The sequence below is a fragment of the Spea bombifrons genome, chromosome 1, assembly GCF_027358695.1.
Source record: "Spea bombifrons isolate aSpeBom1 chromosome 1, aSpeBom1.2.pri, whole genome shotgun sequence".
Lineage (NCBI taxonomy): Eukaryota > Metazoa > Chordata > Amphibia > Anura > Pelobatidae > Spea > Spea bombifrons.
Genome location: NC_071087.1, coordinates 96,130,007 through 96,146,666, shown reverse-complemented (window position 1 = coordinate 96,146,666; position 16,660 = coordinate 96,130,007). Strand labels below are relative to the sequence as shown.

At 39.1% G+C, this 16,660-nt stretch overlaps 1 protein-coding gene across 4 annotated transcripts in view; it reads right to left on the bottom strand.

Moving 5' to 3' along the window:
* Window positions 1-16,660, bottom strand: part of NFIB (nuclear factor I B) — a 133,113-nt gene that overhangs the window by 17,901 nt on the left and 98,552 nt on the right. For all 4 annotated transcript variants that reach the window (XM_053465942.1, XM_053465943.1, XM_053465944.1 and 1 more), the window contains 2 exons: window positions 5,273-5,411; window positions 3,060-3,142 (listed from right to left, as the gene is read on the bottom strand). In XM_053465942.1, coding sequence (XP_053321917.1) covers window positions 3,060-3,142; window positions 5,273-5,411 — 222 coding nt within the window. The remainder of the gene's footprint in view (window positions 1-3,059; window positions 3,143-5,272; window positions 5,412-16,660) is intronic.

Sequence of the window (16,660 nt, the reverse complement as noted above, 5' to 3'; positions counted from 1 at the left end):
CTTTAGGTGGCAAAAACCGAGTTGCTACCCAAGATAAGGACAGATTGGGGCTACACACGTGTTTTAAAAAACAGGGAATAAGAGAATGTAATGAGAGTGGGAGAGAGGAAATGGGAGGGAGGTAAACTTTGACTCAAACCTGAGAATTTGTTTAAAGCAGTTTAGTTGAGGATAATAAACTGAGATCCAACTTACAATTGAATTTGTATTATTTTTATAAATGGGATTTCATATCCTGTTCAATGTACAGCACTCGGCTTTCAAGTGAAGGGAGCGGCGTGTATAAACATTCCCATTAAAATACAAATACATTTCAGGGATAGGTCCTAAATTGATACCCTCCTAGGATTTGAAGTATGCTGCTGGATATGAAGGCAGCCTGGCCTCTGAATTTCCATCTATCTCACGGATCTGGGCTTCCCTTGGGAATTATGTCGAAAAAATAAAGCCTCATCTTGTGCGCTATTTCCTTCTTTTCCAATAATTGAAAATAAATTAATTAAGAGTAACTATTAGACTAATAATTGGTCTTAAAAAATGCCATGTCGGCCTGAATATAGGTGTCCCGCAATTACAGACAGAATGTGTATTTGTTTAGATGTGTTTATGGGGAAAAATCATATTGACCTGGAAGTTCTAGGTATAACCCGCTCATTAGTTTTACGATTAGTTTTACGATCTCAAAACTTCAAAGGACATTGTGAGGAAGGACATTGTGCGTATGGCACAGGACAATATGGCACGCTAATGGTGCTAATACCTTACCTTCGTGTTTAAGTCATGTAGATATTAGAGCAGTTAACGCTCGAGAAACTGTGTAACTGTAACTCACAAGAGGCTCAGCCAGTGAACGCCGTATTTGCAGTTCAACCATGGCTGGAGCGCTGCCTGTTGAGAACCTCTTTGTTAAAGAGTTGAATTACATTGGTTTCCCACTTCTAAGACTATTCCGTGGCATATAAACAGGCATATTAAATAACTGGTCTGTCTAGCAGCCGATCACCTGCTTTAAAATCCACTTCCACAAAAAAAAATTTTTCACCTTTGTAACCATGTGTAGAAATTATAGATTGGGAGACCGTTGGTCAACGCATCTGAGCACATCCCCTTAGAAATGTATGTGTAATCTCGCAAACACAATCACACAAACTCATATAAGATATCACACAAGCAAGGGAGATAAACGATAACATCTCCTGGAGTTTGAAAGACACACTTCTGGTTTCCATATGTACTGATAAATGTTACCATCTTCTGCAAGGAATCTTTTAATACTTTCCAAGTCTTTTATTAATCCCAGCCCTATTGTGTATATTTCTGTAATTAGGTAACTCAACGTTCCAGCTGCTGTGGATACCCTGTCGCGAGGTTGTCTTTCTGATCACTGGTGGTATTACGTTTGCTTCCTAATATACCCAGTGGGTTTGTTAAAGATGCTGTTCCACCTACTCGTAGTGGCATTACAAACGCCATTCCTAGTAACGACTGAATCCTTCCCAGAAATACTACTTTGATGCTATTTTAATTTTTAAGTAGAACTTTGCCTCATTCATATTTTTGTGCCAGGAATTGTCATGCGACACAAAAGCAGACACTGGTTGACAGATCTGTTAACGTTTATTTGCATTAAACACTAGAGAGTGCAATTAATGTTTTGTCTAAGTGGGACAGCATCTTTAACACGGCTTTAACAGTTTAGAAGAATTATCGTGCTATTTTGTTGTTGCTTTGGATAAGAAGACCCAAAAGGACTTTGTTTTCAGGAAGCCCAGACACCCCTCCATAGATTTTGATATATGGTCAAACTGTTTAAAAAGTGTCATTTAAACCCACCCTCTACTCAAAAACATTCTTCATCCCAGAAGATGAAGAATGAGACTGAAAATGAGACTGAGAATGAGAAGAGACTGTTCTAGGTATGTCTGGTTTCTAAAAAAAAAGTGGTGCACTTAAAGCCAAAATGTATTAGATTTTCCCTTTTCTCATTAATTTGTTGGGTCCTAGTGATTAAACATAGAATCTGTACGAAGTCCATGTTTTGAAAGGTGTTATTAAACACAAAGTGTGATTAGAGATGCGGAACTACAGATGGTGACTTTGACTGAAATAGAGAAAGTGGCATGTGATTTCACTGGGTTAAAACTGGGCACAAAGACGGAAAGCAATTACGCTCGCAACAATAATCCACTTTTCAAGAAATTTGGCTTTAACTTCTCTTCTGGACCTCAGCTGCAGCGCAACATCTGGAAAATTAACTTGACATTAACGCTAGTATAAACAATGGTCCCAAATACCGCTTATATGTCGGAGATTCTTCGTTTTACTTTTTCCCTGCCTGGAATTAGAATTTCTATTTACGCCGAAATTCTCATAACGAACATTGTTTTTTTTTTTTTTCGTTTTTTTTCTACCTATAGAGCTTCTAGTGTCCTGTTTTACAACGCAACTCGTGACGGTAGCTTTTTTACACTTGAAACGTACAATAACTATTTCTTTCTAGTTCTCCTAATAATGCCAGACATTTTAAGAGGAAGGTCCTCTCTGCTTCGCATGGGGGGATCCCGTCCTCTGAGGATATTACTCACAAAGCATGAGAAGCCTAGAAGACTACTTGTTAGAAAAAGTTATTTTATGCCAAACTAAAAAAAAAAGCTAGTTTTACACTTATGGCCATTTCCCCTTCTTTTAGCAAAGAAAGGCATAAATAATATAGATTAACAAGGGTTGCAATGAAGTATTTACAATAGTATTTCTGCAAAGAGAAGAAATCACATTATTGTATTACATGGAAGAGGAGCGATCGCTGCGTGCCCTAATTATTCCCTGGATCCGGTTTCTGTGGCAGCAGTCGGGTACAATTCGGCTAATGTTAGGTCACTTAAGGAAAACTTTCTTTGTGACGCCCACAATCTCAAATTAAATGTGTTGTGATTTGGCGTGCCTGGTCATGATCGGAAAACAGCGGGATTTTGTTTTTAATCCGAGCTATGAGTGGCAGCATGCAGGCTTATGACACTACCCCCAAGCATCTCATTACACCTGATGTGAAAGCAGCCCACCTGTTGCTGGTGTAAGAAGGCTGGATCCCTTGGGCTTAGCCCCACATATCGGTTGGCTTGCGATGTACCGGAGGCTGTGTAGGCTGTGGAAAAAGGAGAGACAAGCCAATGAGAATAACAATACGATTTGGCATTAATACAGGTTCATAAATTCTAAAGTCTTATTGTCCACACAAGTATACGCCATGTCTCAGGCTGCAACAAGGCTTTAAAGGTACAGTTCCACAGTATGTCTGAATAATAGATCTGTCATTTTATTCTTCACTCCAAAGGCTTAATCACACTTTTTAAGACGTTTTTTTTGTTTAGTTTACATGGCAATGTCCTATGTGTGTCTGCTTGTGTGTCATGTGACAATTAAGTGCTCCCAGCACAAAATATTTCCGGCAAGGTTCAAAAGTATTAGGAATAGTGTTTTAATGCTGCATTAGTTACTCTTTCTTGTTATTCGTAGATCATCAATAAAACAACAGCCTAGGCCACTTTAACAATTCACTTGGGATGTCAGGATCTTAAATGATAATAAATTGAATAAGTCAATTTTCCGCATGACTTCCAGATCAGCTAACGCATAGGAAAAAATCAACATATCCACTGTTCTAGTTATTATATTGGGGGAGCGGTGGGATCTCCTATCACCGTTACTGTACGTGGCTTCTCTAGTGTGTGTGTGCACTGTTTAAGAGTCAAACAGTGTCTACATTATATTAAAACAAACACAGGTGGTCAATACGCACATTCCTTGTGAAATATTTCCACACTGGTTAAACAAATATAGATTAACCGGAAAACGTTACATCAGGCGATAAGGTGAGGCAAGAGACACAATGCATAGCATTGATTGCGATTTCTGGGCAGTGCATTAATCATAAAGGAGCCTGTCAATAGAGTATACACAATTATTTCATAATTACATCTATATTAGCCATTGTAGACATCAAATTAGTAAGTCATCCAAAAAGTCATTTCAATTGCCAACGGGGCTGTAACCATTTTAAGATTATTAAGAATAATAATTCTGATTCCTCTTTGCTTCTCTTGTTAATGCAGATGAAAGATCCAAGTCCAAACAGCTTTTAACCTCTAGTCGGGCTACCAGGCCTGCTTAAGACTCTTTAACGCCTTGTTTAAGAACTACCGGTTCAAGCATATGCTGACCCTTTAAACTATGCATGAAAAAGCATCGTAGGGGCAATTATCTTGACAGGCATTATGCCGTTTTAACTTTCCAAGACATACCAATGCGGATAGGGGCAGCAAAAACAGTTGCAGAAATACAATAGTTACGGCTTTTGTGGTATGCATGTTTCTTTCTTGGTTGGAGTGGTAAATTTGGTGGGCTATAGTGACCCACTCTAATATCACGATCCACTACAAGGAGTAGAAGTATCCAGAACATATTCTACAGAGAAGGGAACTGTAGGGTTTTCTAATATTTCTTTTTTCCCTTGACCACCAGAACATTTGAGTAAAAAATTGCCAAAATGTGTGTAAATGTCCAGCATTTTTTTGTGTGGATTATTGATTTACGGAAAATGTTAATTTACTAAAGGAAACATTATCAGCATTGCTATGTTATATCACTTCAAAGTCGCCAGTGGACGCAAATGATCTATGAAAATGCGGTCACTGTTTATTCAGCAGTCTTCATGCAATTATAGGGACTGATTAAGGAAGTAATGTTACAGGGATCATATTAAATCCATGTAATCAGGCATTTGTCATACTTGCCATTTAGCATGTCTTTCGGCAGGTTTATATCCTCAAGCAAACTTCAATTAGAGGAGATTAACTAATCTCTTGGCGCTCATGTTAACCCCTTAGCGCATTTAGGCAGCAGGCAGTTTCCTGCAGGCATGCATGGATCTGCAGTGTTAGATAAATGCACCTGCTATATGAGTGTTATCACATTTCCCTATGCTTCTTCCTGATACTTGGGTTTGTTTTGTTAAGAATAATATGAGGGAACCGTATGGATATCCCCGTACAGTCTGTTCCACAGGTCGACCATGTTGGGTTTCTACTCCAAGATGGAGAGATACCTGTGGATATAGCCAATCCCCATGGCAAAGGAGGAAGACATTGTGTTTTGTTTATTAAGTAGTTAAAAGTTGTTCTTCATGATCATGGTAGGGGCTGCTTGCTTTGAGCTCAGTTAGTTTTCCACGGTCTTAACTAGTTTTCCACAACCAGACCAGGAAAGGGCATCTCACCTTCAGTGGATGTGGTGATGGGCTTAGTGTCTGTCATGGTTAGTGTCACAGGCCTCACTGCGCCATGATGTGGTGATGGGGCCAACACCGGAGTGAAATGGCCAGGCACCTTTCCCACAACTTGTCCGCTGCTGTTGGGCTGTAAGAGACGGGATAGAGAAAAAGAGAAAGTAAGAAAATGAAAACTAGTTTTAAAAGTGAAGTTCTGCAAACAGAATAAGGTGCAAGATTAATGTCAAATGCAAAATATTACAGTTCAATAAGAAAACAATCTCAATGCGCACATATATGAAAATATTGTTCTTGTGAAAGCCACGTAAGCAATGTATGCGTGCAAATAAACTATGGGAAAACACATACATATAGTAAACTATGGACTATCAATCAAAAACCTCCAGTACAGGAGAAACTATACTTATGCAAATGGACTGTCTACTAACAAGACCATTCCATTGGTTGCTGTGGTGAAAACACTGTTCTGCCTCTTTTCACTTTTTCCGTCGCTGCTCCAGTATGCCAGAAAAATGCATATGTCTAGCACATCAGACATTTGACTCATATTAATATATGTTAGCTGGTCAAATATACAACATTACAATCTTAGCGCTTTTACTGGTTCTGTATCGTTAAAGAAACAATAATAATCCCAAATTTTAATTTCCATCAAGAAAATCTATCGTTAATAGGTACTTTGAAGATTTAAGGTGCTTTATTTCTTTTCTTTTATTTATGTCATTTGAAAGTAATGAACTCTTGGTTGCCAAAGGGGTTCTCTAAGAAGTAGAGCTAAATATATGAAGCAGGTATATATATAGAAAATAAACCATATTATTATCGAATAATTATAATCGAAAGTAAAATGTTAAAAAACATGTTTTTTTCATGATGCAGTGATGCAGTGTTCAAACCATTAAAGTAAAAGTTACAAAGCAGTGTAAAATGGTTATAAAATGCACCATATAATATCAAGATATATATATATATATATATATATATATATATATACTAAATACTACAATGCTCCAACAACTGCTCATGAACTGTGTTTCATATTCAAAATGACTCCAAAAAGTGTTGGTTTTGCTTACTACGCAAGCACAGCAGCCTGCGCGCCGCTGTACAATGGGAGATCATATTTCCGATAACAATAAAATTCTACCTTTGAAACCATTCCTTAGTGTGATCAACAGCCTAATCTGAACCGTGCCTGTAACCGTGTCATATGGAAAACGACTGAACAACTTAACCCTTTGAGTACTTCCCACGGCGTGGGGCCCATTGTTTTCTCCAGCCCTTTGGCTTAGGGGAGAGTTAAAAATGGGCAGAAATAGTCAGGAATGCGTATCCATACATGCTGCTTGGCCAGACTAGTAGCAGTCGCTAATGTGTCTATTGAAACTGTCACATAACACGTAAGAGAAAACAATGGCAAAGACTGTCTAACGAGCTACATAGAAATTCATCACAATGAAGTCATTCAAAATAAAAAACCCCAAAAACAACAAAACAAGTTTTTCGAAGAAATGTTAGAGAAACGGAGAAGGGAGAAGTGTAGCTTTAACAATGTTTTCTTTATCCCAATGCACAATGTTTATTGAGGGGTACTTTTTTTCGATCCACTTCTAGCTCTCAAGAGCTCTTAAGCATTGGTTCAGTGGGTATTTTGTTTGTCTTTTGCTTTTTTTAAATAACCTTAATGGCTAGTGTAAATTAGAGCATTTACAAATAATAGCTCAATTTACCAGCTTTTTTAAGGTTATTTTGCTCGGGTAACTAACGTGTTGGGAATGGCCCGCCTTAAATGAAACAGAATGGCTCGAACGGGCATAATATTTTACTGCAAAAACTTATATATATATATATATATATATATATATATATATATATTCTGATTTTTTTTTACTATATGGGTGGAATGGGTTTTGTGTTGCTTGCATACAGTTATATTACTTATATATAAGCTGTTCTTGAAGTAATAATCCAAGAGGGATAATGGAAAATTCCCTTTACAGTGTACAGTATGTACCCAACATAGATTGTACCTGTAACGAATGAGAAGAAGAAGAAGAAAAAAAGAGATTGCTGCAAAAGTGCTGACACGGCACAGAAAAAAACAGAACACAGATGGAACTGCTGCCTTTTTGTTTAACTTCACTCTGTGTAAATATATAATGTGATAGTAAATATTATTACTTCTATTCCCATATTATTTGGTTTAGGATTTTTCAATAAAACACCGAGTCGAAAAGAAAACAAATACATTTTTTACTTGGACCAGGGACCATTTTCTTTCAAACGGAAAAATGTTTATACATTTTGCTTTGTGCTGTGTTTGAGGAAATATAAAGGCCTCTGGAAATATATTTTTACAAGTGTGGCGAATGAGCCGGGGAATACAATAACAAGACATGCCGATTCTTTGACGGATATTGACGTATCATACTCCCCGGCCAGGAACGGCCTTCACGTGTGAATGCTAGGTCAAGCTTTTTTTTTTCCCAGGGCTCCCTCTTGATTGGTTTGTCCAGGACTCAGGTGCTAATCTGAAGGAAGAAGCCTTCCAACAAAGGCATCTGGCAACTTGGCAAGCTCGGGAGCCAGTTGTGATCGTAGCTCAGGGGCTGCCTTGGGGTACGCCATTTGTCTTGGATGCTAATCAAGTCTGTAATCATCTTTTTGGCCATGACGACCCTTCGCTTTTTTTTCCCTTTCTGTTTTTGGGTTAACCTCCCCTGTGTCAGATGAAGTTGTGAGCACATTAGACATTAATGATAGGTTGTGGGGTCACCATGTTGCCCAGTGTGTGAAAGACAATAATAATTATGAAAATCAGTTTTATTAAGGGGGAAAAACATGGATTTCAGGAAAACATATTAAGCATTTTCTTCTGTTTTCTAGCCTCTTTCTTAAATCCTCCCAACCTAGGTTTGTGATATGCAAGCCTAATAACGAGAGAGAATTTGAAGCACATGTTGCGTTCACTTGGTCTTTTGGAATAATTCAATTCCAAGAAACCAGAATCCCGTGTTACCTATGCCAATAGTATAACTTTTCAAAGTAACAACGATGGGAGTGAGTATGTTAAGAGATAGCAAGCAAAAGAACAAAGGGCAGTGATCATTTTCACCAAAAAGTCACGCCAGGTAGATGACCCCAGAGCAACGTTTTCTGGATACATTTCTAATAGAAACAGTTGAAGAATTAACTTACACAGACTCTCAAACATTGAATAGCTTGATCTGGGAAATTTGATGAAAGATAAAAAGCGCGCACAAAGTATACAATCACAGGATGCCCAATAATTATACACGGCTCGCAAAACCCAGGGAAAATGTCAGCAATTGGTAACTGAATTTGCCAACAAATATGTACGTCCCTTAGTGACGCCTATTCTAGATAGCCGTGCTGTTACAAAACGACAGCCAAGACCCAAATGTAGAAGAACACAAAGAAAAAGATCCCTAAATAATAATGTGCATATGAGTACATCACTTTATTTAATGCTTATGAAAACTGGTGTCCAAAAAAAATGAATGACTGTTTGGTTATACCAAGGACTGATTACGATCCACATGGACTGATTCTGTCGTCAGTTTCTATGTGGCAGATTTATATTTTGCGACTTGATTTTTCCATCCCCAGGTTTCCTTCTGCTCATCCAGAATGAGCAGAGAGGTGCTGCTACCTTGTTAAAAATTAAAACTATCTGAAGAGAATTGACTGTTTTTGTTCCACGACTGAAACCCACACAAGCCCTAGCGCGCTAAACAAAACTCATTTTCTTCCCTACACGTTCGATTGAGTGGCATCGTTGTTTCACTATAATCAGTGCAGCGGTAATACAATTACGCTACAAAATTGCTGCGGGGACTGCAAGGCAGCTCGCTGGCTTGTCCTAACAATCTAAATGAGTGCCTTACTGAACGTGGCTGGGGAAGGACGGTTCATTCTAGGTAAACGCTGGCATGGTATCTGTAATTTCCATCTGCACAGCTGTAAATGTAAACCCTTTCCACATTGGAGAGTCAGGAGATATTTCAGAACAGGAAGGTTGCACATTCTGCACAGATGATATCATATCGCACACATTTAAGGCTCGGCTACCCTTGTAAGAAAAATAACGCATTTCCTGGAATATAAGACTCGCTTTTCATTTTGGAAATGCCTGTTGTTTATTTTAAATACAACCAAACGGCTGCCGAGTTTCTTTTCCTTACATGAATTTCTGCTCTTAAAGGGCCAGTGTGTCTTTTTTTATGAAGTGTGTATTATATTTTGGAAAGCGCACACTTACTATCCGTCTACGTGCACAAACTAGGCATCAGCGTAACATTACATCTCATTCCGTTCACGTGTGAAATTCTTTCTTTGGAATAAGTACACCGTCTCTTCCCCTTTTTGAGCATGTGTCTGATTTGTACTGGTTCCAGTAAAAAAAAAACAGGCTATTTGCTGGGCGACAAACCTAGTAATCGAGATTTTTCTTGCAAATTGGGAACTGCAGGTCATTATGAAGCTATGGAACTTTACTTGTTTTGATCATCACATGAGTACTCTTGCTAGATTTTAAGTGACAGCAAAGCCATCTTCAAACTTAAGGTGGTCCTGGGCAAGATATCACTTGTAGGCCATACTACCTACTCAGCTAAAGATGAGCTAAAATGTGACTGCGTATCTTGAAGCCAATTAGTCCACATTGCACAGGGTGTTTCAGAAGCCCCTGCGAGACCTTTTACAGCTGTTGACTCGCTTTGCAGCAGATGCTTTGCTTTCTGACCTTTTTGCAACACTATCTCTATATGCATTGACGTCACATTTTGTGCCATGCTGTGCCAACACATCTTGTATTCCTGCTGTTCTTGCCTCAATTCTGCAGATGCCCTGACTTCTGGAATGAATTGACCTGATACAGTGTGTCTAAACTTATAAATCCTGTATTTTGGTAAATGGGTTAGTCTGTACAGCCGGTTCAAGCGCGTAGCACATACATTTTCATTTAACCCTGAAACCCGAAATTCCACTGAACTGTAACACGAATCAAATATAGTTAAAAAAATAATTATGGGAAAAGTTATGGCTCATTTCCTTTATGCAGGCCACAGAGATGAGGCTGACTTCTACCTTATTAGCCTAGTTTTTGTAAATGCAGCATAATTACTGAGTCAACTGCCCTGAGCTCACCTTACTTCTTCTCACTCCTCCCAATCAAGCTGCAAGGACCTAATGGCTGCCATCACAGGCTGGAGATAAAGTAGTGATCACAACTCAGTCAAATTAGGTCAATATGGATGCCCCAGGACACAAGTACAATTTAATGAAACAGCTGACGCATTCCTAATTTTGAGGGAGAGGTCACACACACTTGAGTCACGGTATAATAGCTGTGATAGCTGGAGCCAGTAATACACTAAAAGCGCAAACGTCCAGTGTCCAAGTGGAGACTTTACTTTTAATACCCATGACTAAAGCAGACCTGGCAGATGGGGCATTAACAAGAACTTCTATGTGACACTTTCCACTGGTAGTTCTTTAGGGTGTTGATATTACTACTGTTACTATTATTATATATTATTGTTATTATTCAGGAGGCAAATATATTTTGCCAGAGGTATAACACACCCCCCCTGCGGTCCAGGGAGCCTCAAGTCATAAGGTGCAGAAGTAGGCTCTTTGATACTGGTCCTAACTGAATGCCATCTGTAATTTCTAGTTGTCTAGTTTTTTTCTTTTGAACATAATAGCTACTATTTTAAGCAAAATTGCATTTGTTTGCTCCACAATATAAGTGTCAGAAAGTGAGCACTAATTTCACAAATCTAATAATATGTGTTAAGACACGGCCTGAGGCCCTTCAACAAAGCTTTCAAGGAGGTCACGTGATATTTTTTTTTCCCGCCACAGGATAGAGATTTGTGATCACATCATGTCCTCCAATAATTCAGGTCATGAAAGAGAGGGACATCATGGTCTTGAAAGCAGTATCTGGGTTTCCAAAGAGGCACCCCTTCCCCAAGTGGCATACATAAGGGATACACAGGAGTGCAGAATGAGATGTTTCACACTTGTTGGCCTCAATAGAGTCACATCAATTTAGGGTGCAAGACAGATTTCCCTATATCTAGTAGTAGGATAATTGGAAAGAGGCAAAGCAGAAATAATGAAGCTAATATTCTCAAGACTATGCACTTAAGTACAGGAAAATCAGCAAAGCTCTGTTAAAATACATGTAAGAAAATTCCAATATTTTCCGTAATTTTCTATAAATTGGCATTTTGTGATACTCTGGCGATGATATATAAATAAAAAAGGCTATATGTATTTTTTTTAACTCTCCCACAAGCCTAATTGTCTCCGCAAATTAGTTGAGAGCTGAGTTTGTTTCCACCAGGGAGCGTGGATGATTTTAAACTATGTGCACTGATTTCTATTCATAATGGTACAGAGAAAACATTAATGTTGAATTATCTCCCATTTCCTGTTATTTTTTAGTTCATTTGCATTAACATATGCGTTCGCAAAATAGGCCCAAAGGGCTCACAGTCTAACAGTATTTGTGTAGTTATGTTTTAACTTGTCTATAGTGTGTACACACAATGATGTGCCTGTGTGAGTTACAATGTCTCACTGTTTACTTCTTGGTAAACAAGGTATCGTAAGGTAACTGGGCATATAAAAAAGCCAACAGATTATATACTTTAACAGGGGACTACTAAAACATGGAAACCCTTCCCCGAATATCAGAGTCAAGTTTAGTCTAAACAGCTATTAATATGTCACAAAGTGATAGGTGGCAAAGTGTTTTTGGAACCTACCCTTACAAAAAATTACTGCAGTTTTTCTGAAGTAATACTGCAGTTTTTTGGACATGAAAAAACTGCAATACTGCACTTTTACTGCAGTATTACTGCACATTTACTGCAGTTTTACTGCATTTGTACTTCACTGTACTGCATTATTACTGCACATTTACTGCCCTTTTTTTTTTACTGCAATTATACTGCATTGTACTTCAATGTACTGCAGCTTTATTGCATTTGTACTTCCGTACAAAAATAACTGCAGTACAGTGAAGTACAAATGCAGTAAAACTGCAGTAAATGTGCAGTAATACTGCAGTAAAAGTGCAGTATTGCAGTTTTTTCATGTCCAAAAAACTGCAGTATTACTTCAGAAAAACTGCAGTAATTTTTTCGTAAGGGTAGTAACACCAATCAACAAAACACATAATGGTGTATGAAAATATAATGCGGTCAAAGAGGGACAACTTTACCCTATAGGTGGCTAAGGGTAATACGGCCAACTCTCTGAAATTCTTTTGACAACTGGCATCATAAATAAACTGGCCAGCGTAGACTAGGCCGGACAAAATGTGGCCAAGAATGTGGAGAATATGGTAGAGCTAGCACTGGGCCACAGCCACTGACCTTCAAAAGTGGCCTCAAGAAAGTCCCTTTGGAAACCCAACCATGTATTATATGCATCAAACTTTAAATATGTACCTGCAGACAAAAGATAGCAACTTGACCAGATCATACATATTGGTTGCAAGTGTGGTCCTCATGAAGTTAATGCTCGTTCATATACCTTACACTGTGGGCATAAATTAAAGGAAGACAGTTTCATAACATACAGGGTGGCTACCCTTTAACTTGATCAAGTAACATAGGAGCGGTAGTTTATTGGTGACGGGAAAAGATGACTACCTCTAACCACAAACAACCATGAGCAACACTGAGTCAATATCCCATCTGTGCCTAAGTATTTTAACTTATTTAAGATGGAATAATTTTACAAATTCACATTGCAACTGATGAGAGCCATATAGTCATATACAGGTTGACCTACTAGTTGAATTATAGCAGTTTCAGAGAATTTAAGAATATGGAATTACAGTAATGTTGATGAGGCATATTATGGGACTCAATTGATTTTTTTCTGCATTATTGACTCTGATGTAAATTATACTGCTCATTTGACTGAGGGCGTGTGAGAAGTGCACCAAGAGGACGTTTGTCCTTTGACGATATACAACATATTATACTTTATGAAACATAAAAAGTAACAGTAAATTCCAGAACCATATAACAAAATGGAAATCATTATTTTCATATAACATAACTGCTGTGTGGTGAGCCACATACTTAGAAGAGGAGAACCTTATGAACTTTTAAAGTCTCTGCTTGAACCTCAATCACCTTCACTTTACCACATCCTGGTATAAAAACATAAAATGTGTATGTTCTTCATATACCACATGTTAAATGTACCTAAAGTTGTATTTCAGATGATGGAGGAGCTTTACTAAGACGGGGTGAAGTTGAAATAATTTTATTTGGGTGAAGTGTCCAATGTTATTCCATGGATCGTCAAGGATAATCTACCCACAACACAGAAGATTTCAACACTGGTAAAACATTTCAATTTTTTTGTCACACCTTAGCAAATCGTCCCTTATATTAGTTAGGTCACGTCTATGTTTCTGATAAATTCCAGTGGGACTTTGCATTTATGGAAAGCAATAAGAGACAAGCTTTGTTCTGTATATCCTATCCATACTACTAATGTTGTCCAAGAGGGCTTGGTGAAAAATCGGGTGAAGCTTACTCAACTGGATGGAAGTACATACAAAACTCAGAGGCTCTTTTAGATGGCTTGCTATGCTTCAGCACAGCAATGTTGTCAAAGAGTATGATACACAAGGAATAATTCCACGGCACTATCTGGAACATGATTTAATTAGATGGGCTCAGTCCAAACTCTGATTTATAGTGGTGCTTTTTCATGCTCTCAGTTAAATTAGCTATTCAAACACTCATTAATAAAACACTGCCAATGGCTTATGTTATTGAAAGTGAGGTCTGAGTAACATATAGCTGTTTGTAAGTACAAGTTTAGGTCTAATGTGCACCAGGAAATTGGCCATGTAACATGCTGCACTGAAATAGTTAAAAATAAAAGAATCCATTGCTTTATAATGTTTCTCTAGCCACGGTTACAAGCAAACAGCAGAAAACCCTGAATTTGCCAAATGAATGGTAACATGATAAATATTTACCATAACATTTCAAGGAGTGCACCAGCCAACTTGACCAAGTGCTACAGCACAATGAAGAAAGATGACACTTGAGCTGATTCTGTTGTATATCTCTCCATTATGCCTAGAGCAGGACAGGATACATGAGGAGTCCCAGCTGCCGCTCAATCCGCGTATTGACTTATTTGTTATGGAAGGGGGAGCCGTTTTGCACATTTAATTCGGAATCAGTGAATCTGCTAGACAGAAATTTAATCAATCCTAACTCCTTGGCTCGCAACGAGCGCTGTGTTGTTTATTAGACCTCTGCAGAGTTTATTTGTTCAGGCTTAACAGCTGTCCCAAACCTGTAACCAGACTAAAAACCTTAGGAAATATTCTGCCACGTATATGACTATAGGACGCAAAGGAACGCTGAAAGAGTCTATGCTCCTTGCGATTTCCCACAGCCGGCTGCAGATTTATAAAAGGACCTTCAAATATTTATTAACACACAGTGCAGCTTAAGGATGATGTTAACCAGGGGACCCAGTAACTCATGTGACTCTGAAAGCCTCATGAGATGTCTTATCAAATGCTGAAAATAGAAAATTAATCCCTCTAAAATGTATCGCTATCATTTTTTTAACATGACCTGTGTTTCTTTTTTTTGGCTGTCTGGTGTGCAGGATGGATATATTCCATGTCTATTGGTGTGAAGCCCTGCTAAATTGAAATAGGTGGCTTTGTATACATTTCTAAGAGGCAGTTCTATGGTCTTGTCATATACTTAGCTGTAGCGTGAGAGAAGCTAAGCAGTAACCTGGTGTGAAGCTTAACTGTGTAGACATTTAGCAGAAGATCTGAGGCTGGTGGGATTCTCCTGTTTATGTTACAATGAGCCAGGAAATAGCTCACAACTTTCACAATAACTTTGGTGCAAAGCTATTGCACTATTTACTTTCAACTAAAAGACACAAAAAAACTCTTTAAACAGAATTTAAGTCTACATATAACCGCTCTGTGTAGCGTAGACATAAGCAGAGGAAGAAGTTCCAGGGATTCTGAAGGAAGTTAGCCCTTGGCAGAACAGAGCCCAACTGATAAAAATACTTTATTAATTAAATAATGTCCATTCACTGTCACCACATAAAGCATGTATACACCTATTTTGGTAAACTTGTGTCTAGGGCTGCAACTAACGATTATTTCAATAATCGATTAGTTGGCCGATTATTTTTTCGATTAATCGATTAATCGGATAAAAAAAATGAATGTAAATTTTTCATTTATTTAAAATAATTTACTAAACAAATGATGTTAAATACAAACAGCAGAATAAAAAAACTTTGATAATACATTTCTTGTCTTTATTTCCCAACCAGCCCCCCAATATATGCACATTTGAGCCCAGGCTTGCTACGCTGCCTCCCAGACATGCCATGCTGCCCCCCAACATATGCCACGCTGCCTACCACAGCACTCCATGCTGCCTCCCACATATACCACACCACGCTGCCTCCCACATATGCCACTCCACGCTGCCTCCCACATATGCCACTCCACGCTGCCTCCCACATATGCCACTCCACGCTGCCTCCCACATCTGCCACGCCACGCTGCCTCCCACATATGCCACTCCACGCTGCCTCCCACATCTGCCACTCCACGCTGCCTCCCACATCTGCCACTCCACTCTACCCCCCACTGTGCCTGATATGCCTTATACCCCCTGAAACACCACTCCATCCTCCCCAGACATGCCACCCTGCCCTCCCCACATATGCCACGCCATGCTGCCTCCCACATCTGCCACTCCACAATGCCTCCCACATATGCCACGCTGCCTACCACATCTGCCACTCCACGCTGCCTCCCACATATGCCACTCCACAATGCCTCCCACATATGCCACGCTGCCTCCCACATATGCCACTCCACGCTGCCTCCCACATATGCCACTGTGCCTGATACGCCTTATATCCCCTGATACCCCACTCCATCCTCCCCAGACATGCCACCCTGCCTCCCAGACATGCCACTTCTCTACCCCCAGATATGCCACTCTACACCTAGATATGCCTTATACACCCTGATACACCACTCCGTCCTCCCCAGACATGCCACACTGCCCTCCCCACATATGCCTTATATACTGTATATGCCTTATATACTGTATATGCCTTATACCCCCAGATATGTCACTTCACTGCCCCCAGGATTTAGATTCCCCTAAATTAACCCTAAACTCCCCATTAACCATAACTGCCCCTAAATTAACCCTTAACACCCCCTTAACCACAGCATCCCCTAAATTAACCCTAAAGACCCCATCAACCACAGCATCCCCTAAATTAACCCTAAACACACCATTA